Source organism: Dermatophagoides farinae, chromosome 6, assembly GCF_024713945.1.
Source record: "Dermatophagoides farinae isolate YC_2012a chromosome 6, ASM2471394v1, whole genome shotgun sequence".
Classification (NCBI taxonomy): domain Eukaryota; kingdom Metazoa; phylum Arthropoda; class Arachnida; order Sarcoptiformes; family Pyroglyphidae; genus Dermatophagoides; species Dermatophagoides farinae.
The window spans coordinates 3,416,409-3,439,589 of NC_134682.1; the positions used below are offsets into that span (position 1 = coordinate 3,416,409).

The window sequence follows — 23,181 nt, forward strand, 5'->3', positions numbered from 1 at the left end:
TGTTGTTGTCGATCCTTTATCGACAATGTTTATCTTTTCCGAAAAAAAAAATTTTTTTTTTCTCCAACTTACTCCCAATGGAATTTTTATTATCATCAATATCATCAATAGAATAAATAAACAGAAATTTTTTAAACAAACAAAACAAAACAAAACGTGAATATAGAAAAAAAAATCAAAATTCAAACAAAAAACATTCTAATAAACAACGTCTATACTTACGTTTTTTTTTCCTACACAATTGTATCAATCGTCATCGTCGTCGTCGTTTACGTGAATCAATAAATTCAAGTTTTGTAAAAAAGAAAAATTATTCGTTGAAAATTGACATTTTTTTTATTCATCATAATAATAAACGAAAAAAAAATTTCATTCAATGTCGATGATGATGTCAATTTGTTTGAATGTCACCAAAAAAAAACAAACAAAACAAATAGAGAGTGAGAGAGAGAGAGAGAGAGAAAGATGATATTTCAATTTCCGTTTTTGTGATCCCCAAAAAAATGTTTGTGATCGGATTTTTGTTTCTACAGATTTATATACCAGATAATAATAAAAAAAAAATTTAAAAATTATCAACGACTATTTCGACCAAATAGGGCTAATTTAAATTGTCTGATTTCTGTAAATCGATTATCTTGATGATAAATTATGATTGATCAATTGTGATCGATCGATCGATCGATGATAATAAAAACAAAATTAGCACAACAAATGATAATTTGATATAAAAACAAAAACAAAAACAATTCATATGATCATCATGATGCCAAGATGGCCAAATGAAAACACACTTATACACATACACACACACGGACACCAATTATCGATCCAAAATGGTCAAAACAAAAATGAAACTTTGTTGTTTTGTCAAATAATTAGATCACATCATCATAATTGTAATTATATTCAAAACTATGATAAAATGAATCAAATGAAACAAAAATCAATGAATAAATGATGAAACAGCACTTTTTTTTGGTGAATAGACTGAGAGAGTGATGAAATTCTTGTGATTACAATTGATCAGTAGAGGCAAATGGATATTTTGAAATGAAAAAAAGAATGAATTTGAATCTGGATCGATAAACAATGTAGAATTGATGCAGAATCTGCGAGAAATCAAAGTTCAAATGTCGCATTAAATGAACTTTTTTTTGTTTGTTTGATACACAAAATCAAAAGAAGAGAAAAAAAAATCCCAGTGATTATCAATTTGAATCGAGAATTACTATTTTTTTTCTGGATCGTTTCAAACGATATGTGGCTACATGAAAAGCGAAATGAAAAGTGAAAATAATTTGAACATTTCCGAAATGGTACGATATGATGGTGCCATGTCCATATCCATGTGTGTGTGTGTGTGTGTGTGTGTGTGTGTGTGTGTGTGTGTGTGTGTGTGTGTGTGTGTGTGTGTGTGAATTGTGGTATGACGCCGGGCGTTTACCGATGATGATGCTGCTAGCTAGTCTATAGTTCCAGAATGAAAAAAAAATTAGAAACTAGGTTCCACTATCAAAACTATGGCAAAAAAAAAACATTACAATTTCAAATGGTGTATGCGCATATTATACACCACTAATAATTTGTCCTTGTAACACACACACACACACACATACAATTGTGTTACAATTTTCTAAATGTAATGTACATGATGATCTACAATGGTGGATTCTTAAAAAAAAAACAGGACAGAGAAAGAAAGAATCCAAGACATCATCATCATCAAATAAAAATGACAAAGAATAATAATAAAAAAAAATCCTCAACAACAATCATGATTTCATGAAGAAATTATATGTTGTCGTTGTTGTTGTTGTTGTTGTTGAACATCGTAACCAAAATACAGGAAAAAAGATATGGAGAGAGAAAAAAAATGAAATTCTTGTCATAACGACAAATAAAAAAAAAAAAAAAAAATATCTGACCACCATATAACACGCACACACATATTTTCATATCGACCACACACACACACACAAAAAAAACAAACATTTTTTTTCATTTTATTGGCCTACGGTGTTCATCATCACAATTTTTTTTTGGTCAATCCTCTTTAGTTGTATTCAATTGATAAATATTTATTTTTTTTCAACATTCCTTTTCATATATTCCCCCCACACACACATTTTTTTTTATTGTCGACAAGAATTTGACCTACAAAAAAAAATCCAGAATCAAAAACAAAAATGTGGTGTCTGTAGAGAGGATGAATAAATGTGAAAACAAAAATTTCAATGAATTTTTTTTCAATTCTCAACAAACAAACAAAAAAAAAATTTTTTTCAACTTTCAATTGATCAAGAAACAAATGTTGAATAATCGATTTTTGATATGTGGAAAAAAAACCGGAAAAATTAAAATCAACACCCACACACACACATAAACATAACCAGTGAATTCTAACCAATCAAAAAAAAAAAAAAAAAATTGATAATCGCGTGAGTTTATGGTGATTATAATGTCGACAAAAAGGTTATCATCAATTATTTTTGAATATAAAACACGATCAGTTTCTTTATTTTTTTTCTTTTTTATACCATAGATAGATACACAGTTATTAGATGGATTGATGATTGGCTTCCCATTTTTTTTTGTTGTCTCAGTTCTTTCGTTCATTATTTGAATGAAGGATAATCTCTCTATACGTATTTTTGTTGCTGTCTTTGAACAAATAATTCTAGTCTCGTACATCATGAATTAGATATGTGTGTGCGTGTGCGTGTGTGACAATCAAGAGAAAGAGAGAGAAAGAATGGAAAAAATGTAATCATATCAAATTGGAATTTTGACTTTTTTTTCCATTTCAAACTACTGCTACATTCTGATCAATGTTTGAAGATTATTCTCAGTGTTTGGCTTGAGTTGATACACAAACAGAGAACATTTATCATTTAACGAAATTGAATTTGAACATTTATTCATCTACCTACATAGTATCGATTTTTGTTTTTTTTTCAAACAAGCAAGTCAGAGGAAGAAAAAAATTTTTTTTCCTGTATTATAATAATTAATTATAACTGAATATTTTCAACCATCATCAATATTATCATTGGAAAATATTTGAGCAAACATAATATTCTAGTTAGTTCTCGATATTTTTTTTTTATTTTTATTTTGAATGTTAATCCTGAATAATTTTATCTATAATATTCATTCGTTCATTTATAATTGACTAATTAAAGGTTTTCATTTTGAATTGTTAATGTTTTTTTTTTTGGCAATTTGAAAATGTTTGGAATTTTTTTTCCTGTCCCTCGACAAAATTCTTGAGGGCTTTTTATTCCAATAGATTACATTAATTTATGTTTTCTCTCTATCTGTATATGGTTCCATATGGTTTACACATACAGTGGAAGATCATTATTCATTATCGTTAAATTGATGATGACAGTAATTGGAAACAGTGAGAGAGAGAGAGAGAAAATAAGTTCAAAGGTCTCAAAGGTCCACGAAAAATATGATGATGATGAAAAATTGATCCAAAAAAAAAAATTGCATGGCTTTTATCGATCAACACACCACCAAGTATTATATGAATGAACCAAGTGGAAATGGAAATAAATCAATTCCCTATTCATTCCCCACTTTGCTTGGATGAATAAAATTTTAACAAATTTTTATTTTTATTTTCATTTTTTGTTGTTGTTGTTGTTGTTGAAATAAAATAATGAATGTGACGATGTTTGACATATACAGGGCGTACAAGGTCAAAAATTCACTGTGTTTGTATCCAACTAAAATGTTGGTTTATTATTATCATTCCTGGAACGATTTGTTCCATGAAAAGAAAAAATCATCATCATCATCATCATCATGATTGTTATGTTTGTTAATTCCATTTATTATAAACAACAAACAAAACAATTTAAATTGAGGTCGTCGTCGTCGTCGTCGTCATTGTTAGATTAAAATTAATTATTTGCCATTCCGTTTTTTTTGTTTTGTTTTCGTATTCGTATTGTTTCATCTCATCATTTGAATTCAAATTCAAATGCCAAAGAAAAAAAAACGTTTATAATAGCTGTTGTTGTTGTTGTTGTTGTTGATTTTGTTGTTGTTTGCGTTTTGTTGTTTATTTTTTTCGAACAATTTCATGTTAATGTTGATGATGGTGAATAAACAAAATGAATGTAGAATTTTTTTCATTCTAATCATCATTATCGTTGTGTGTGTATAAATAGAAGACAGTTGGAAAAAAAACCACCGTCTAGAAAACCCTAAGGAACGGTTTTACAGGGATCAAAATAAAATTTTCCATTGAATTAGAAATTTTTTGTTTTTCGATTGTTGTTGTTGTTACCAAATTTAGATCTATAGTTTTTTTTCTGTAAGAATACTACAGAATCTCAATCAACAATGTTGTGCAACAAAAAAAAAAAAACAAATAAATAAATAAATATCTGCTGTCCAGATATATATATTAGGTTCTGGTTCACATTTGTCTATTTGTTTTGTTGTGTATTTGTGTATCTTTGATTTAGTAATGAACTAATAATTTATGAAACTTGATTCAACAACAATAACATTGTTGGAATTTAAATTGGAATTTTTTTTCGTTTTTTTTTCTCATTAACAAATCAACCAAAAATCAACAAAAAAAAAATGAAAATGAAAATCAAAATTTTTTCCATTGCATTACATGAATAAATGATACAGAAAGATTATTTCAACATTCCAATAATCGAATAGTTGTGTGAGTGTGTGTGTGTGTGTGTGGGTGGGTATTTTAAATTTTAAAATTTCACGTTATCTGATGACGACGACAGCGATAAAAAAAAATCAAACATCATTCTCAATCATCTGAATGAAATGTTAGATAAACATTATCAAATGATTGAAATTGATTCGATCAACCAATTTGAATTTTTTTTTTGAAATTTTATTTCAAAGAAATGAAATCCAAAAAAAAAATCCAAACAGATATTCATAAATTCTTCACTTTGACTTTCTCTCTTATTCAATATGTCTATATGTCGATAAATATTGATGAAATTCTAAAAATTCTGATATAAACAACTGGCACACGCACACACACACAAAAGAATCTTGACACATTTTTTTTCTGCTGCTGTTGTGCATTGGAAAAAAAATGTAATGAGGTGAACACAACATTTCAGTATGTTTTTTCAGTGTAACAGCGAGCGACAGAGAGAGACAGAGAAACGATTTTCTGAAAAAAATTCTGGTTCCATGAACAAAAAATTAATGGAATAATAAAAAAAAACCGACGCATGATTGAATTTCAATTTAAAAACATCAACAATCAAAATCCAACCAAAATTTTGGAATTCATACAATAACAACAACAACAACAAAAATCGAATGGAATGAAATGGTGAGCCAAAAAAAATAAGTTTCTTGAAATAAACAGAGAATATTCATTTGATTATCAAGAAAAATGCTAATCGTAATCGACCAACATCCACTGTCCAGCAGAAAAGAATTGATGTTTAATGTAATTTTAATCGGCCAACTGATAATGATGCTGATCATGATGATGATCATGATGATGATAATGACCACCCGAATGAGAAGAAAAGAAAAAAAAATCTGGATTTCAAATCTTTGAAAATAGAATGAAAAAAATAATAATATTCCACTTGGATGATTACGAAAATTTATTCTACAGAATTTTTTCAAACAGTTCCGGACATGTGTAATGTACGAGATTCCATTCCATTCCATTATTCTTGGCGTTTGATTTATTTCATTTCCAAAAAAATACAAATAGGATGAATGAACCAGAAAAAAACAATTTTTGTCATATTCAAAATCTTGAAACTTTTTTTTTCAACATTCTTGTTGTCACTTTAAGAAAATGAATAAATGACAATGAACAAGAATAAAATTGTTGTTATTCATTTGACTTTTTTTGGGATTGCAAAAAAATACTAGTCGGTCTCGATTTAAATTGACCTAATTTGTCTGCACATTATCATCATCAACGTCACATTGTATTGAGTCATTGTCACCCGATGGTGTGTCTAACAATAACAAAAAAAAACACGATCATAGCGAATACAAATTTTTCCTCAATTCATTCGTAATGTTTTTTTTTTCATTCTTTCTTTTTCTTCTTTTTTTCTACAGAATTCAGATTTGATAAAATGAGAAATGTGGAATAAGAAAAGAAAAAAATCACTTCAATTCTCTTTCATTTGAATGGTTGAAATAGAAACGAAAAACTTTTTTTTTTTGGTGGGGAAAAAAAAAGAAAAACGAAAAATTTTTCCTTTCAAGAAAATGAATGATAGATCATTTCGGCATCATTTATGGTGAACACAGAATCTAAATGATCAGATTCTTGTGTAAAATATTAAAATTCCGGATTTTCAACAACAAAAACTACAACAACAACAACAAAAGCGAAAACTTTAAAATTGGACAATTTATCTTTTTTTTTCACGAAAATACTGTTCAATGACTTTGTTGAATGTTTAATCATACACACAGGCACACAATAAAGATTGAACATTCAAAAGCAATGAATGAATGAATGAATGAAAGAATCAAATTCAGAATAATAAAAATGGTGTTGATGTTATGAAATGAGAAATGGAGAAGCGGCGAAAAGAAACAAAAAAAAAAACTTTTCATGAAAATCAAAATCTATTGCTTTTCTCTTCCCTTTCCACACGCCCACTGATACACGGCTTTATCCTAGAAAAAAAAGTTTTAAAACTTTTTTTTTCTGCAAAGTTTACAACAACAGAAAGTAATGTGAATGGAAAATAAGTGAAAATAAAAATGAAGTAATCAAATATCGATCTTTTTGGTGAACGAAAAACAAAACATTCTATCAATTTTCAATTTCAATCAAAATCAAAGAATGAAATATTAATCTCATAATCCGATTTGTATTTACATTTATATTAATCTTTGATTCATTCATATAAATTTCTGTCGTTGTTGTTGTTGTTGTTGGTTTGTTTGCATTTTCTTTCATCATCATCATCATCATCATTGTATCCGTCAATGTTAAAACAATAATAAACAATGTACACACACACAAACACGAAAATGTAATTCGTAGTCATTGGATTTTCTAAATTTATAACTGTTTTCTTTTTTCATTCATTCATTCATTTATATGTCTGTCTGTGTATGAAAAGATCAATAAGTGTGTATAATAATAGTAATAATATTTCGAAAAGCGGATATAAGAAAAATCATTCGATCGATAAGAGAAAATTTTCAGGAAAAAAAAACAAACATACAAAAAGATATTTATATGTTCGTGTTGTACGCGTTATTTCTCTTTTTTTTCGGGTAATAATTTCATATTCCAGTCAACTGAATCCATGCTGTGACAAATAACTGCATGTAGATTGACAAAATAGAAACAGTACAAAAAAAAAAATATTCAAATCCTAGTCTTTTACAGACACTAGAATATAATAAGCGTGTATGACATGTATATTTTTGGAAACAAATGAAAATGAAAACAACCAAAAAAAAGTAATGGTCATTCATTCATGAAATTGTCATCTTTATAATAATCATCATAATGTTTGATCATGATGAATCAAGAAAGAGAGAGAGAGAGAAAGAAAGAATAAAGATTAAACGAAACGAAACGGAAAAAAGTTGCAATTAATGACAGAAAAAAAACTTGAATATTCTTTTTGTTGTTGTTGTTGTTTTTGTTATTCTTCAAGTCGATGATCGTGTGTGGTGAATAATATTGTAAACATCATCATACAGCATCAACAACAACAACAACAACAACAAAAAACCAGAAATGAAAAACATTACTGTATGAGAAACACCAACAACAACATCATTGTGATTATGATTATAATTCTGATTCTTTTTTTCTGCTCACATCCAAATATTCATTTTTCATAATAATTCTAAGTATAATGGACGAATTCCAACCAAATTCATTAATTCGGATATTTTCCAAGATTTTTTTTATTTTTCTTTTTGCTCGTTCTCATTTCTTGTTTCTTTCTAGGCAAAAAAAAAGCTTAAATGGAAAATGGAAAATCGACATATGAATATACATTGTATATATACATTTGTGTATGTGTACACATATATACGATACGAATCTGGAACACTAGAAACCGAAAACGAAACCGAAATGAAATGAAAATAATCAAAACATCGTTAAATAGAAAATCCTGAAAATACTTCTATTATAAATGGTGAATACGTGTGTGTGTTTTTTTTTTTTGGCCAAAATGTAATATCCGTTAACTTTATGCAAATCTCGTTCGAAATTTTTTTTTGTTGAAATTTTTTTTTCATTTTCAACACACACACTTTCCGCTTCCACCTCTGGCTTTCTTTTTTTCGTTCTCATGTAAAGCCATCATCGCTACATCTCTATATATATAGATTGAATATTGTTGTTGTTGTTGTTGTTTGATTCTGGATTCCAATTTTTTTTTTTCGATAAAATCCTTGACGTACACACACACACAACAGAAGAAAAAATACCATGTTGACTAAGCCGGGAATTCAAGAAAAACGAATACAAGAAAATAACGACAAGAATATTCTATTCATCTATTATATAGATGAAAGTAAAGCGAGAGAAAAAAATGGAAAATTTTCAAAACATTTTCATGCATTCTTTATGATTATTATCATTATAATAATAACAACAACAACAACAATTCAACAGCATATATCGGGTATATATACATTTTTTTTGTTACTTTCACTATATTCTTGATTCAAAGATAAATATGATGCTTGTGCGTGTGTGTGTGTGTGTGTCGTATTCAAAGGGAAAAATCTAACCAAACCCAAAAACATCAGCAACTAGCATATGAGAAATAGAAAAAAATATTTGCTTGCTTTTCATAGAAAAAAAACATTCAATATTCCAAGAAAAAGCACACACACACACACACTCGCACATTTATGTACATGAAAAAAATCAAAATTCTTGACATTCAAAACGAAGAGAGAGAGAGAGAAAGAATGAAAAACAAATCTACAGAAAAAAAATATCCAAAATAAATGAATGTTTTTCATTTTCATTTATCTGAAACGAAAAAACAAAACAAAACAAGTAAAAAATCAAGATTCCATTAATATTTATTTTGTTTTCGTTTCGATTTTTTTTTCTCTATCTCTGTTTGCAATGTTTTATTTGACTAAAGAATTTTCTTATTCGAAATACATTGCTGCTGTCATTTATCCACATTCATCCATTCTACCACCCCCTCAAACACACACACACACACCATGTAATGGTAAATATTTTTGTTCCAGGAACGAGAATTTGAACCAAAAAAAAAAAAACAAAACAAAACAAAACAAAAAACAAACAAACTAAACATCGAATCAAAGAAAAGTGAGAGAGAGAGAGAAGTGAAAAAAAAGACTCGTGACTGATGATGAATAAAATCTTATAGAATGAAAGAATTCATGAAATCTTTACAAACAAAAAAAATGATTATAGAATAAAGTGAATGGAAAAAGATAAATAAATAAATTATTGATTGAAAATCTGCCAAAATACCTACTAAAATACAACTACAACAACTACTACTACTACGATTAAGACTAATTCAAAAACGATGGACGAATAAATAGAAATCATCATGATCATTTGTCTTTGTTCGTCCGTTCATTCATTCATTCATTCAGTGAATTGAATGATTTGATTCGAAAACATTCTTTCTCGCCTCACCCATCCCCTCTACACTTAAGGAAAAAATCAAACAAAATTCGTTCAACTAAAGTTTCTGTAAGGGGAAAATTCTTTTTTTTTCACACCATCACCTTTAAAGATAAATCAATGAATGAATGCACAAGAAAATGAATAAAAAAAATAAATCAGAAAAGAATCGATATTGTCTAATGGAATTTATCAACTTTCACACACACACACACACACTCTTTACATGAATATTCTTATTGCCTTTAGGCTTCACAATATATCGAACCAATAATAACAGTAACAGTGACCATCATTAATAAACAGGAAAAAAACAAGCAATGTTTTCAATTGGTTCCATATACAAAACAAAATAAAAAAAATAGTTCCAAGTGGTATTCAAACAACAACCATACAATACATTCACACAACCAACCTCTAAAAGAATATTACCGATATTAATCGAAGCAAGACAACAACAACAACAACTAAAAAAAATTCACTTATGATTGATATGATACAAAAATATTATTATTTGATCCACCGATATATAATAATATCGATCGATTGATTGTTAATAAATCCTTCTATATAGTATAAATAGTTTCCTGAACCAAACGCACACACACACACGCAAATATTTTCATCTTTGGAACAAATGTTTTTTTTTGTTGTTGTTGTTGTTGCAATCAATCAATTGATGATGAAGCCGTATCGAAGAAACGAAAGAAAAAAAAATTAAGTATTGGTCAGTTTTAAAATGCAAACGGGTAAATGAATTTCGATTTTTTTTTCACCAAGAAAAAAAAATTATCACCATTAAACATGAACAGATCGATGAAATGATTTGGATATGACCAGTGTGTGTGTGTGTGTGTGTTAGCAAAGCAAAACAGAATAGAAAAAAAAGTTTGAAATATGTTCATTCTATACCAATATCATAGAATGAATGAAGAATCAGCAAAATTCATTTTGACAATGAGAATAGTGGGAGAGAATAGTCTTTTTTTGACTATATATTTGTTTTTCTTCTATACAGTGAAAAATAATGTCAATCGGATATGTATCATAATCATTGAGAAAGGAAGTTTATTGTTGCAGATTTTTTTTCTTGTGACTACAAAAAATCTGACAAACTTGACAGAATCGACAATTTATTTTCATTTTTTTTGTTTTTGTTTTCTGGTTCAAAGAATTTTTTTTATTCACTAATATTTTGCCGGTTTGTACACACACACACACACACACACACACACACACACACATTGCATAAATTCAATGATGACATGAAAAAAAAAATCAAATCACATCTGAAAAACAAAAATTCTCATTCAGTTTTTTTTTTGGTCGAATGAAACAATGTTTTGACCATTTCCGGTATTCAAAAAATGAAAAAAAAACTATGATTCAATGTTGTTGTCAATGATGGTGATGATGTTTTAATTTTCATTATGTGTCTGTGTACATAAAACGGAAATTGTTGTTTGTTTGTTTTTTTTTTTTGGATGGCCAGTTGATCGTGCGTATCATCATCGTACGAAATAAAAAAAAAATGAAACGATGCGTTTCATAACAAAACAACGAGAACAGACCATTGTTTTTTTCTGTTCGGTAATGACCAAGAGGAAAAAATTTTTGCCCATCAATTGAGAGAAGAAACAACAAATCCAATGCTCTAAATCACTGGACTTTATCGTCAATAGCTTCATAGTCGAGAATATTCGAGAAAATTTTTTTTTTTTTTTTTAATTTTGACATTCATTCAAAATGGCAAGTTGTTGTTGTTGTTGTTGTTATTGTTGTTGTTGATCATTATCATTGATGGTCCAAATTCGAAATAATCATCATGTCAAATTAGTAAATCAACAGCGGAACAAAGTGGGGGGAAAAAATGAAATTTATTTTCAATTTTTTTTTAAATCATTAAAACCATTCATATGAATTTCATAATCGTCAAACAACAACGGAGATAAACAGAAAAAAAACAAAACAAAAATCGTCAAATTGATGAGGATTAACTCTCGTTTTTTTTTGTTCACTGTTTATTTTCATTCACAACCAAAACAACAACGATAACAACAGCAACTGGTCTGTAAATGTCAAAATAGTACTGTTTTTATTATTATCTTGTGTTCATTATTATTGAACATCAAACATTGAATAATGTTTTTATGTAATCCTTGAATCCAAAAAACCATGAATACAAATTAGCTTGAAGAAGAAAAAAAAATAGATTTCATCTTTTAAATATATGTGTGTCTGTCCAGTCTATTTAAATCTTGATTTTTCCAACTTATATGGCTTCAATCATCATCATCCTAATCGATTTACGTTTCATTTCAATGGAAATGAATTTGTGATTTTTCTTTTCATTGGATTTTCCGGTATAGTTTGTTACGAATGATGATATCTAATATTTCCATCATATGATCATTCTTATGAACTTTGGATTCTACCAGTTTTTTTACATTATTGAGTGTGAATTTTTTTTTCTCATTCATTGTTATCATTATCATTTAGATTCTTTGATCATTTTTTTCGCTTCTTGTGCTTTTTTTTCATGTTCTTTTGGATATAATTTTTCAAAAAAAAAGTTGGTCGATACTATCCTATACAAGACTACGGATATTACATTTAAATGTTGGTAGTTTGTCTTGGTGCTGTCTGTGCGTTCAACAACATCAATCATTTTTGGTATGAAAAAAAAGCGTCATGCTAAAACTATGTGTGTAATAGCAATTCTTTTGGTAAAAATGTATTTTTAGTAGAGATTACATAATCGCTATGGTCTTTAAAATGGTGAAATGAATTGAAGAAGAAAATTTTTTTGTAAAAAAAACCCAAGAATTGCACAAAAAAAAATCGAATCATCATACAATTATGACGCCAATGCAACAGTTTTATTTGATCGTATCGTATCGGATGAAGGCAAAAATTATCATTTTTCATTTGGCCAAAATGATTCAAATTAATGAATTTTTTTTTTGTTGTTTCGCTCCACCCAATTGAAAATTTTAAACGAGACCAAAAAAAAAACAATAAGAAAAAAAAAACGAAAGTTTTCTCATTCTATTCATTTTGGCTTGGTTTCCGTACAATTCTTCAAATTTCGGTCCAATGAATGATTTGGTATTTCTGCTGCATTCAGTTATATATTGTTATCATCATCATCATCATCGTAGTAGTAGTTGTAGTTGTAGACATCATCAATTAACCAAAAAAAAAAAAAAAAAATGGAAAGAAAGAAAGAGAAAATCACCATCATTCCTGAAAATGATGATGTTGTGTGGACCATGTGGATTGAAACAACCCCACACGATAATGGAACATCATCATCATCATCACTGAATCATGGAATCCAAGTATATAAAAAAAAAAATAAAATAATTGGATATGGATCACAACCACTGTAGTCATTCAGAATAGCGAAAACTCTATTATTATAACTTTATTCATATCTTTCTTTTTTTTATTCTGGCTGGCTCTTGCTTGTCTCACTACTAATGATGATTTATATATATATAATATATATATATTGAAAAGAAAAGTGCAAGTAGAAAAAATAAAATAATACTGATGATGAAAATAATACCATTATTTAAAATGGGATTAACCATCATCATCATCATCATCATCGTCGTCGTCGTCGTTGTAGTCGTTGATTTCCAAAGATTAATCCAAAGAAAATGATGTTGATGATTGTGAAGTAAAAATGCATCGAACAAAAAAAAAAAAAAAAAGGATTTCATTCTTTTCCAATCAAATAACTGAAAAAAGGATTCGAATCAAAAAAAAAAAAAAATATTCACACAAAAAGGTAACAATAACGATGATATACATTGTTTGAAAAAGCAAATTTTATTTTTTTTTATTCATTCATTCATTCATTCATTTATTAATCAAATCCCGGGAATAATAATATTTGTAATTATGGAAAAAAAAATTATTTTGATTTTTTTTTTTACTAATCATCGTATCCATATCTACTGGATCCATATCCACTACCGTATCGGCTACTGGATCCATATCCACTACCGTACCGGCTACCGCTTCCATATCGACTACCGCTTCCATATCGGCTACCGCTTCCATATCCACTACCGCTACCATATCTGCTTCCATAATTTGATCCATAACCACTGTAGCCATAGCTATTATCGTCATAACTTCGTCGTGATCGATAGATATTACTAGGAGGAAAACTTTGAACAGTTTGTGTAGCCACCACCATAACGATGATACCGATGATGAAAATTAAATTGAATCGATTCATGGTTGAATTTTTTTTTTGTTGATAGTGTAGTTTATTCGATGATTTTCGATATATCAATAAAAAAATCCTATTCAAATACTTCTATTTATATGATTTTGTTTTTCATTTGGTCTGCAGAAATCATTCAGAATGAACCACTGATTAGCGCATTGACATCCTGACAAAATTAGTACAATCGATAAGATAAGTTGCAAGTGACAAATTTTATTGTTTTCCAGATTTTCAATTCTCTATTTCATTCCAAACAACAATGATGAAAAATTTCACCGACACAAAATGATTAAGGTTTTATCGCATTTTTTTTTTTGTTTTTGTTTACAGCCCAAAAAAAAAAAAAATTTATGTCTACCAGTGTCAATAAAATAGCCATGCAAAAAAAAAGGAAAATTTGTCATTTCGTTGAATTTAATAATGAAGCAAAAATGTTCAAATACAAAGGATTTTCAATTTCCGATCAATGAAAACATGATGATGATGATGATTTGATTTTTTTTTATAAAAAAAAAAATATATTTGACAACAACAGAACAGCAGTGTAGAGTGGATTTAATTTATTGAACAAACACAAAAAAAAAAAATCAAGAACCGAAATTTTTTTTCTCTTTAATTCAAAATCAAATTGGGTAAATGAATTGGAAAATGGATGAAAATTAATATTTTTTTTTTTAAAGCATAAAACATGTAATTTAATGATGGAGAGAGAGAGATAGAAAATTTTGAATAATAATTATCTATATATGATGAAAATGATTCAATCATTGATTGATTGATTGATTGATTGATTGATTTTATCATTGTTGATGTGAATTGTTTTTTTTCCCTAATGAACAGTTATTATTATAAGGTATGAGATGAGATGAGATATAAAAAACATTGATATTTTGTTGCAAACTAAATGTGAAAAAAAAGAATGAATGAATGAATAAAAAACAATGTTTTCTTCAAGAAATAAATGTAAATTATTATGTTGTGAATCTTTTTTTTTTGCCAGTGACAAATTGACAAATATTTCAAATAGTGTACACATAACTATAGTATATTATAATGTATGATGATGATGATGATATTCTGTAGAACTGGCATATTTTTTTTTCTTTTTTTGGTGGGTAGGTGTGATATAGAAAATTAGAGATTCTATTTCACTATGTGATTGCATGAATCAGTGTTGTTGGTTGGTTGGTTGGTTGGTTACAAGATTTGATTTTTCTTTCACAGGATATCATTATATTCTCGTGCATGTTTGCATGTGTGTGCATTGTGTATACATTAATGAAATGAAAAGTAAAGTTCCAATACACACACACACAGAGAGAGAATATAGAATTAAAGAAAAAACTTTAATGTGTCACAAGCATGTTTTTTTTTATTCTTGAATGTCTATGTCTGTACGTATTTCATTTATTAGAGAATTTTTGCTTTTTAGAATCATGTTAAAAAAAAGAGAAGAAATATATATTAGATTCTAAAAAAAAACATTGAAAACAAGTGACAGACACATTGATGTAAACATGTTCTCATTTTACCTAATAAATTATTGATCGTGATATGGTAGTTTTCTTATTTCTTCTTTGTGTGTTTGTGTCTTTATCATGACGAAAATCCAGAACCAATGTGAATGAAAAAAATGAAAATGTATGTGTGGGTGTGTGAGTATGGTTGAATTAAATGAATGAATGATTGTTGCAAACAGATTGAAATGTGAAAATCATAATAATAATAATTGCAAATGAATGTAACCAACGAATAATAATAATGATGAAGAGATGAAATTAATCTAATTAGTAGTTGAAAGTTGTTGCGTCACCATTCTTTGGTGATTTTGATGTTAATGTAAGCTATTGTTTTTCTTCATTTGTTGTTGTTGTTTGATAAGTCGATGATTCGGTGGTTGTTGTTGTTGATGATACTAAAGGTGTGGCAACATTGCCATTATTCGTTGATGATGATGAACATAATTTTTTATTTGGAACATTCACATTATCATCATTTGTTGTTGCTGATGTACCATTTTCTTTATTACTATTACTATTACTACCACTGTTACCATCGATATCATCGTCACGCTAAAATTAAAAAAAAAAATCCAAATGTTAGAATATTTGTTTTTTTTGATGCTTCACTTTTATCTCATCACTTACTTTACGTTTAATCAGATGTGTAATGTTTGTAATTGGTTTTTCCAATTTACGAAATTCTTGTGTCTTTTCACGTTCTTTTTTATCGACCATTTCCAAACGATCCATTATACGACGACCACTTTGAATCTGTTCTTTCATATCTTCAATCTTCAATTGTATCTCAGGTATCAGACTTTCTAATTGTTGTATTTCACTTTCTAATGTTGCTTTTTCAAATGTATCCATATTGGTAGTGTCTTTTTCCTTTAGATTATCGATACGTAATTTAATAACATCCAATGCACTTTGAAAACAATTATTTGATGTTTCACAATCATATGATGATGATGTTGCTACGGTTGAATTTGAATGAATTAATTTAAATGAATATGCAAGACCTAAATAATGATAGGTGACGGCAATTAAACGATCATCCGGTTTCAATACCCGACGACGATGTTCCAGACATTCATTTAACAATGCAATAGCACCATCTGGATTTTCCCAATCAATACTGATTTCGCCAAGTTTTTGTAATGCTTCAGCATAATTTAATGATGTTTCATTATTATCCAAATGTTGGCTATAAATATCTCTGGCAGTTGTTAATACTTCATATGCGATTTCAATATTGGAAGCATTATCTTCTTCTTCATCATCATTATTTGCAGTACCACCATTTGTTGCTGATGTTCCAGGAACATCAGCCGATGACGATGATGGTCCTTTCGATGTTGATGGCTGTTGTTGTTGTTCCATTAGATCAATGTCCATTTGTTTTTCATTTTCATTACTATTTGTTTCAACATTATCTTCCACTTCATCTCCATCTTCTTCATCAACTTTAGCTTTTTCTTTTTGACCATCAACATTATTTTCTCCTTCTTCTTGTTCCTCTTCATCACCTTCTTCACCGTCGCCGTCATCATCATCATCATCTTCACCACTATCTGGTTGATCTAAGAGAATTTTTTTAGGAAAAAATTAGATCAAAATTAAACAGAAATATCAAAACACACTTACTTTCAACATTGACAATACCACCATCAAGACCTTCTTCAAGACGTGACATTTCATATAATGCAATACCATAATTTAGATAGGCTTCAGCACATTCAAGTGCACGTAAACCATATAGATGGCCAAGAAATTCACATGCCGTTTCAAAACAAGGTACAGCTGAACGATAATCTGAAACGATCATATGACGTTTGCCATGTTGCATCGATTGTAATGCTTCGGTTAATAATTCTTTATCACTGAAAAATAGAATGGTGAAAAAAAAATAGCAATCGAATCCTGTAGAATAAATACTTACGGTTCAGAAAATTTTGTCGAACTACTTGCAACATTGGAATCATCATGATGATTTACATTTTTTGTTGATGATGATGATGATGATGTTTTCGATTCTTCCAAATTCGATGATGATGTTGATCCAACAATATTATTTGTTGTTTCATTTGTTGTTGTTGTTGTTGTCGCTGATGATGGATTATCGGCCATGATTTGATTTCGAATTTCGAAATGATAGCACAAAATACTGATTTTTTCAAAATCAAAATGATTGAATATCCTAATAAAAATGATTGTGATAAATAAAGATTTTTTAAAATTTACTTTAGTTGATGATTAATGATTAGAAGAAAAAAATGACAAAAACTTGAAATAATCGAAGAAAATGTGCCGCGGCCACACAAAAAAAAACAAACACAAAAGATTTTTGTCAAGCGCCAACAAGCAACACTTTTTTTCTGTTTGTATTTGTTTGTTATAATCAAAACCACCACCACCACAACAACAACAACAACCACAGTTTGATCTAAGTATCGTCACATTAAGCGGCTTCTTAAACGAGGGAAAACATTGGTGATGATGTTCTGCGGGCAAAAAAAAAAAGTATGGCAGCTGCTGCCAGATATCGTCATCGAGCACACAAGCGGTGTGTGTGAATTCTCATTGAACATTCGCAAGAATTAGTGTGTACACGGCCGGTAGAGAAAAGAATGAGAACAAAAATCTTCTTGTGCCACCATCTATTGTCGGATTCTGGAACTATAAAATTCGAATAAAATAAAATTTTTCTCTCATCATCATCATTGAAGTGTATTTGATTTTTAATGAATGGACGAGTGATTTTTTTTGTTCATATTTTTTTTAAAAATGAATTTACATTTCCGGTTCATGAATGTTTGTTCGAGTGTGTGTGTGTGTGTGTCAATACAATGGCATTCAAAAATTCTATGATTCAGAAAATTGGTTTGTTAAACATAACCAGTTTCTTTTTTGGATTTTATCCATCATTTATAGCATACAATCAATTAGAATCAATCCATCAACAAAAACGAAAAAAATGTGAATAACCCGAATGACAATTGATAAATTCATTTATTCATCCATTCATCCATCCATTTTTTACATTTTGATTCAATTTTTTTCATTGTTTGTTCACTGGTCAAATGGTCAATGGTATATTTTCGTGGTGGTTGTATAATAAATAACTCACACAAACATTGTTGGTTGAAAATTTCATTTCATTTACCAATTTTGTTTATTCACCACCACCATTATTACCACCATTCAATCATCAGGTTGTTAGATATGTATACACAACAACACTACCTGCATTTATAACAACAACTTGTTGGGGTTATACCCTTATCATCATCATCATCATCATCGATATCACTCACACACGCACACACAATATACATGAACACAGAGAATTGTATTGAATGACCTGAACCGGTAACGTGAACCCTTAAATCAAATGAACGTCATCAACAATATATAATAAATAACATAAGGTAAAAAAAAACTTTTTTCTTTTTTTGTTGTTCAGTCCGTTTTGTTCACCAACCCAACCATTCATTCATTGTATGTCTGTGCGTGTGTGTTATATTCTTCATTGATCGATATATTGCCATTGGATTGTGGTTTTTCTTTTTCAGAACTAAAGAAAAACAACAACAACAACAACAATTGTTGTGTATTAGACATGTTTTTTCTGTTTGGCTATAAGATTACATCATTATTTTTGTCTTGTTACTAATCATCATTGATGATTAATCTGAAATAAAAAAAAAGAAGAAATGTTATTATTTAAATTCAAATCATCATCATTTGCATTATTCCTATTATTATTATGTTTACATCAATCATTCAATCAAAATCATAATGTTCATTGTACGGAAAATATCAAATGTTGATGAAAATCATCATCAACAACAACAACAATTGGATACGGAAAGATCACCATCGAATGAAACGGGCTATTTTTCAGGTAAATTTTTCTGAATGAAAAAAATTCCCAAATTAATTATCATTTTATAATTTAGATTTATGGAATACATTAACAACGGTGAATAAAACATCATCATGTCCAGGTGAATGTGTTCATGCTATAACATCAATATTTTGTGATAATGTTATTGAAGATAATGTTTCCTGTGGTGGTCATCTATCTCGTTGTTGTGTTTCGAATAGCCAATATTATCAGATATTTGGTCATTTACCTACTCAATCATCATCATCATCATCATCGGAAAATTCAGATATTTTCGAATCGAATATATCGACTGAACAATCACAACCAACAACAACTGAAACATTTAGTGTTATATCAAATAATCATCATCTAACGACAACCACGACATTGGCGCCGATGACCACAATAAATCATCAAGAACCATCATTATTCTATACAAATACAGATTATCAGCAGCAGCAGCAGCAGCAACAACAACAGAATTCAAGTATAAAAACAAATCCATGTCCAGTACAATGTACATCAATGCATGCAAGTAATGCATTCTGTTTACGTCCATTGTATGATGCTTATTGTCCAAATTCGAATAATGATGAAGAATGTTGTCTAGAAATTGAATCACCATCAACATTGGATACAATGACAAAAAATTTTATCAAATTAATACAACAAACAGTAGCTATGAATCAAACGAAAAATATTGGTGCCGAATTTCAGCAACATTCTGTCTCATCATCAACACCGTACACTATAACCACGACAACAACAACAACAACAACTCAATCATCATTACCGCAATGTGATGGAACATGTGTTGTACCATTATTTCATATGTTATGCGATGAAATTGATCATAATCAATATTGTGCACATGGTTATTGTTGTGTAAATCGTGATGAAATTATTTCTACAACAACAACAATGCCAACAATTTCACCATGTGATGGTACATGTTTACCGGTCATTCTAAGTGGAATGTGTACGAAACCATCGGAGCTAGTATTGAAAACATTAGATTGCGGTACTGGTACTATTTGTTGTGCACGTGGTAAAATTGATCAATCATTCCAATCAATTATTCCTGGTTTATCTGGTAGTAATAATAATTATCCAAATCATCATCAAATATCAATACAACAACAACCACCAAGAGTACAATTACCATTAATTCCCGTAAGGAAAAATAATCATCCACCATCACCATTATCATCATCATCATCATCAACGATTCTAATGGAAACTGGTAATAATAAAGTTCATTTTCGACCACCAACAAATATTCCAGATAATTCCGGATATGTTCCAACAAATGATGATAATATTATGCAATCATCATCATCATCAATTAATGAACAACATAATTTTATTTGTCCAGGAAAATGTATAAATTCAATGTTCAAATTTACATGTTTAGGTGGTTATTCAATAAATAAACATTTTAAATGTTCTACTAAAGGACAAATATGTTGTGCTTCAAATGTTGATATTGAAAAATTGGAAATATTTCTGCATAATACAAAAATGGTCCAACAACAAGTTCCACCACTACCACAATCACCACCACAACAACAACAACAAATGTCGCAAGCATCTAAACCTAATCCAACGCTAACATCACAAATTCTACAACCATCGAATGATAATAATAATAATAATAAACCACCAGTAGCAGGAATAGTTTCGATTGCGGCACCAATAATGAAACCACCAATTATAACACATTCACCAGTACCAATCCAATCATCTAACAATGAAAATATGTTAGGTTTGTATCAATATGTTTTTTGTCAGTATCCTCCAATATAACATATGTTTTAATTAATTATAGATCTTCCACCTTTGCAACAACAACAACATCAAAAACAATCATCACATGTATGTGGTATAAAAGGATCAAAACGTAGTCAACGTGTTGTTGGTGGTAGTGATTCATATCCAGGTGAATGGTGTTGGCAAATAGCATTGGTTAATCAACAGAATAAATATATTTGCGGTGGTGTATTGATTGGAAAACAATGGGCATTAACAGCAGCACATTGTGTTACAAATTACTTACGTAAAAATGAAGCTATTTTTATTCGTGCTGGTGAATATGATCTTACACGTAATAATCGTTTTGGACAAATGCAAAAAGTACAGACAATTTATGTACATCATAATCATAATAGTCAATCATTGGATAATGGTAATCAATCAATCTATTATGGATTTATCAATCAATCATTTGAAAATTATTTTATATTTTTTCTACCTAATAGATATTGCTCTAATGAAACTTTTATCACCAATCGAATTGAATCCAAACACATGTTTAGTATGTTTACCTACATGGAATACGAATCGTTCATCATCATCATTATCACGAGATAAACAATGTACGGTTACTGGTTATGGATTTCAACATGAATGTAAGTGATATTAATTCCACTTTTTTTTGGTTAAATTGTAATCAATTCGTTTTTTTTTGTTTCAGCTGGACCAATTGCATTAAGAATACGTGAAGCATTAATACCTATCGTTGATGATCAACAATGTATAATGAAAATTAATTCCGTTACGGAAAAACAATTTATATTACCGGCAAGTAGTTTCTGTGCCGGTGGCCATGGTGGCAATGATGCCTGTCAAGGTGATGGTGGTTCTGGTTTAGTTTGTCATACAATAGATGGTTATTATGAACTTACTGGTTTAGTTTCATGGGGTTTTGGTTGTGGCCGTAATGGTGTACCGGGCGTTTATGTAAAAATATTAGCATTTATCGGTTGGATTAATCAAATTGTTAGTACAAATGCATAAGTTGGTAGGAGAGGGTTATATAATATTCATCTCATCTCATTTTATTTCATTTGTGTCATAAAACATATTCAACATATATTAATTTCATTTGTAAAATTTACATTTTATTTCATTTTTGCTTGACCACACTTCATATTGATGATAATTCTTTTTTTTAAAAAAATAAATATTCAGGATTGGAAATGATATAGAAAAAAAATTAAATCTTTATAGTATGACGAAAATCAATTATAAATGGATAATTTTCATCGAAAATTGTTGTTGATAATAAACGACGTTGTTGTTGCCGCTGCTGTTGCCGCTGTTGTTGTTGTTGTTGTTGTCGTTGATAATCATGATGATGATGCCAATACCATAAACGAATATAAATGACAATCAAAATATTAACTGTAATTAATAGAATTAGAAATATTGAAGTTTCCAAACAATTTTCTCGGCTTTGTCCAAACCACAGTAATGGATCATGTATCATATGTATGATGGCGATCATTAATGTCATTATTATGAATGATGAATATATTATTGTTAATAAAATACGTTCACCAATCACGCCGATTATGCCGATTATTGATATTATCGATGTAAATATTATAAAACTAATCGTCAATAATAACATTGAATCCTATGAATATTCAAACATAATTATCATTAGAATGATGAAAAAACAAACTGGAATTTTTTATTATTTTTTTTTTTCGTTCATTACAAACCTTCATTTCCTGTAATTTTAATTCATCATCGTCATTTTTATTATCATCATTTTGTTGTCGCTGTTGTTCATATTCATAATGAACAATAATTTCATCGATAACAATGATCGGTATGAATGAACGTAAAATGATCGATAGCCAACAACCAAATATTAATAATGATAATATTGTTCGAATTGATTGATAAAATTGTAATGATTTTAATAACATTTTTCCATTTTTTTCCAGTTTTTTTTGTTTTTGTTGATATCGATATGTTTCTACTGAATTCATCAAGAATCCTTGATGATTATGAAACTCATGTAAACATCTCTATAAATCGCTCTGTATGCGCATCTATTTTCACATATTTCAAGGACAATTATATAGAATTTGACATTGAAATATATTCGTGTGTG

The 23,181-nt window shown here is 28.9% G+C and overlaps 4 protein-coding genes across 4 annotated transcripts in view; 1 reads left to right on the forward strand and 3 right to left on the reverse strand.

Moving 5' to 3' along the window:
• Nucleotides 1-1,292, reverse strand: part of LOC124493702 (uncharacterized) — a 56,873-nt gene extending 55,581 nt beyond the window's left edge. Inside the window, exon 1 of the mRNA XM_075732203.1 lies at nucleotides 223-1,292. The gene's annotated coding sequence lies outside the window, so the exon portion shown is untranslated. The remainder of the gene's footprint in view (nucleotides 1-222) is intronic.
• The window catches only part of LOC124493910 (Nuclear autoantigenic sperm protein), a 105,764-nt gene extending 88,057 nt beyond the window's left edge, over nucleotides 1-17,707 (reverse strand). The window contains exons 1-5 of the mRNA XM_075732205.1: nucleotides 17,630-17,707; nucleotides 17,328-17,552; nucleotides 17,033-17,268; nucleotides 16,031-16,968; nucleotides 15,767-15,955 (exon numbers count right to left, since the gene is read on the reverse strand). Of these exons, the coding sequence (XP_075588320.1) occupies nucleotides 15,767-15,955; nucleotides 16,031-16,968; nucleotides 17,033-17,268; nucleotides 17,328-17,515 (1,551 nt within the window). The 5' untranslated portion in view covers nucleotides 17,516-17,552; nucleotides 17,630-17,707. The remainder of the gene's footprint in view (nucleotides 1-15,766; nucleotides 15,956-16,030; nucleotides 16,969-17,032; nucleotides 17,269-17,327; nucleotides 17,553-17,629) is intronic.
• A 408-nt stretch (nucleotides 17,708-18,115) lies between these two features.
• mas (trypsin-like serine protease domain-containing protein masquerade) lies at nucleotides 18,116-22,275 on the forward strand. Its single transcript, XM_075732206.1, has 6 exons — nucleotides 18,116-18,816; nucleotides 18,961-19,292; nucleotides 19,348-21,042; nucleotides 21,106-21,462; nucleotides 21,536-21,685; nucleotides 21,751-22,275. The coding sequence occupies exons 2-6, from the start codon at nucleotides 19,187-19,189 to the stop codon at nucleotides 22,071-22,073; spliced, it is 2,631 nt and encodes an 876-aa protein (XP_075588321.1). The 5' UTR covers nucleotides 18,116-18,816; nucleotides 18,961-19,186; the 3' UTR covers nucleotides 22,074-22,275.
• LOC124493712 (uncharacterized) lies at nucleotides 22,156-23,180 on the reverse strand. Its single transcript, XM_075732213.1, has 2 exons — nucleotides 22,784-23,180; nucleotides 22,156-22,695 (listed from the first exon to the last, which is right to left on the reverse strand). The coding sequence occupies exons 1-2, from the start codon at nucleotides 23,054-23,056 to the stop codon at nucleotides 22,273-22,275; spliced, it is 696 nt and encodes a 231-aa protein (XP_075588328.1). The 5' UTR covers nucleotides 23,057-23,180; the 3' UTR covers nucleotides 22,156-22,272.
• Between the last annotated feature and the right edge of the window lies 1 nt (nucleotide 23,181).

Excerpts from the sequence above, each read along its gene's own strand:
- LOC124493712 (XM_075732213.1), bottom strand. The coding sequence starts at position 23,056 with ATGAATTCAGTAGAAACATATCGATATCAACAAAAACAAAAAAAACTG. Across the intron at positions 22,696-22,783 it reads TAAAATTACAGGAAATGAAG|GATTCAATGTTATTATTGAC; the intron begins GTTTGTAATGAA and ends GAATATTCATAG.
- mas (XM_075732206.1), top strand. The coding sequence starts at position 19,187 with ATGTTCATTGTACGGAAAATATCAAATGTTGATGAAAATCATCATCAA. Across the intron at positions 21,043-21,105 it reads TAACAATGAAAATATGTTAG|ATCTTCCACCTTTGCAACAA; the intron begins GTTTGTATCAAT and ends AATTAATTATAG. Across the intron at positions 21,686-21,750 it reads TTATGGATTTCAACATGAAT|CTGGACCAATTGCATTAAGA; the intron begins GTAAGTGATATT and ends TTTTTGTTTCAG.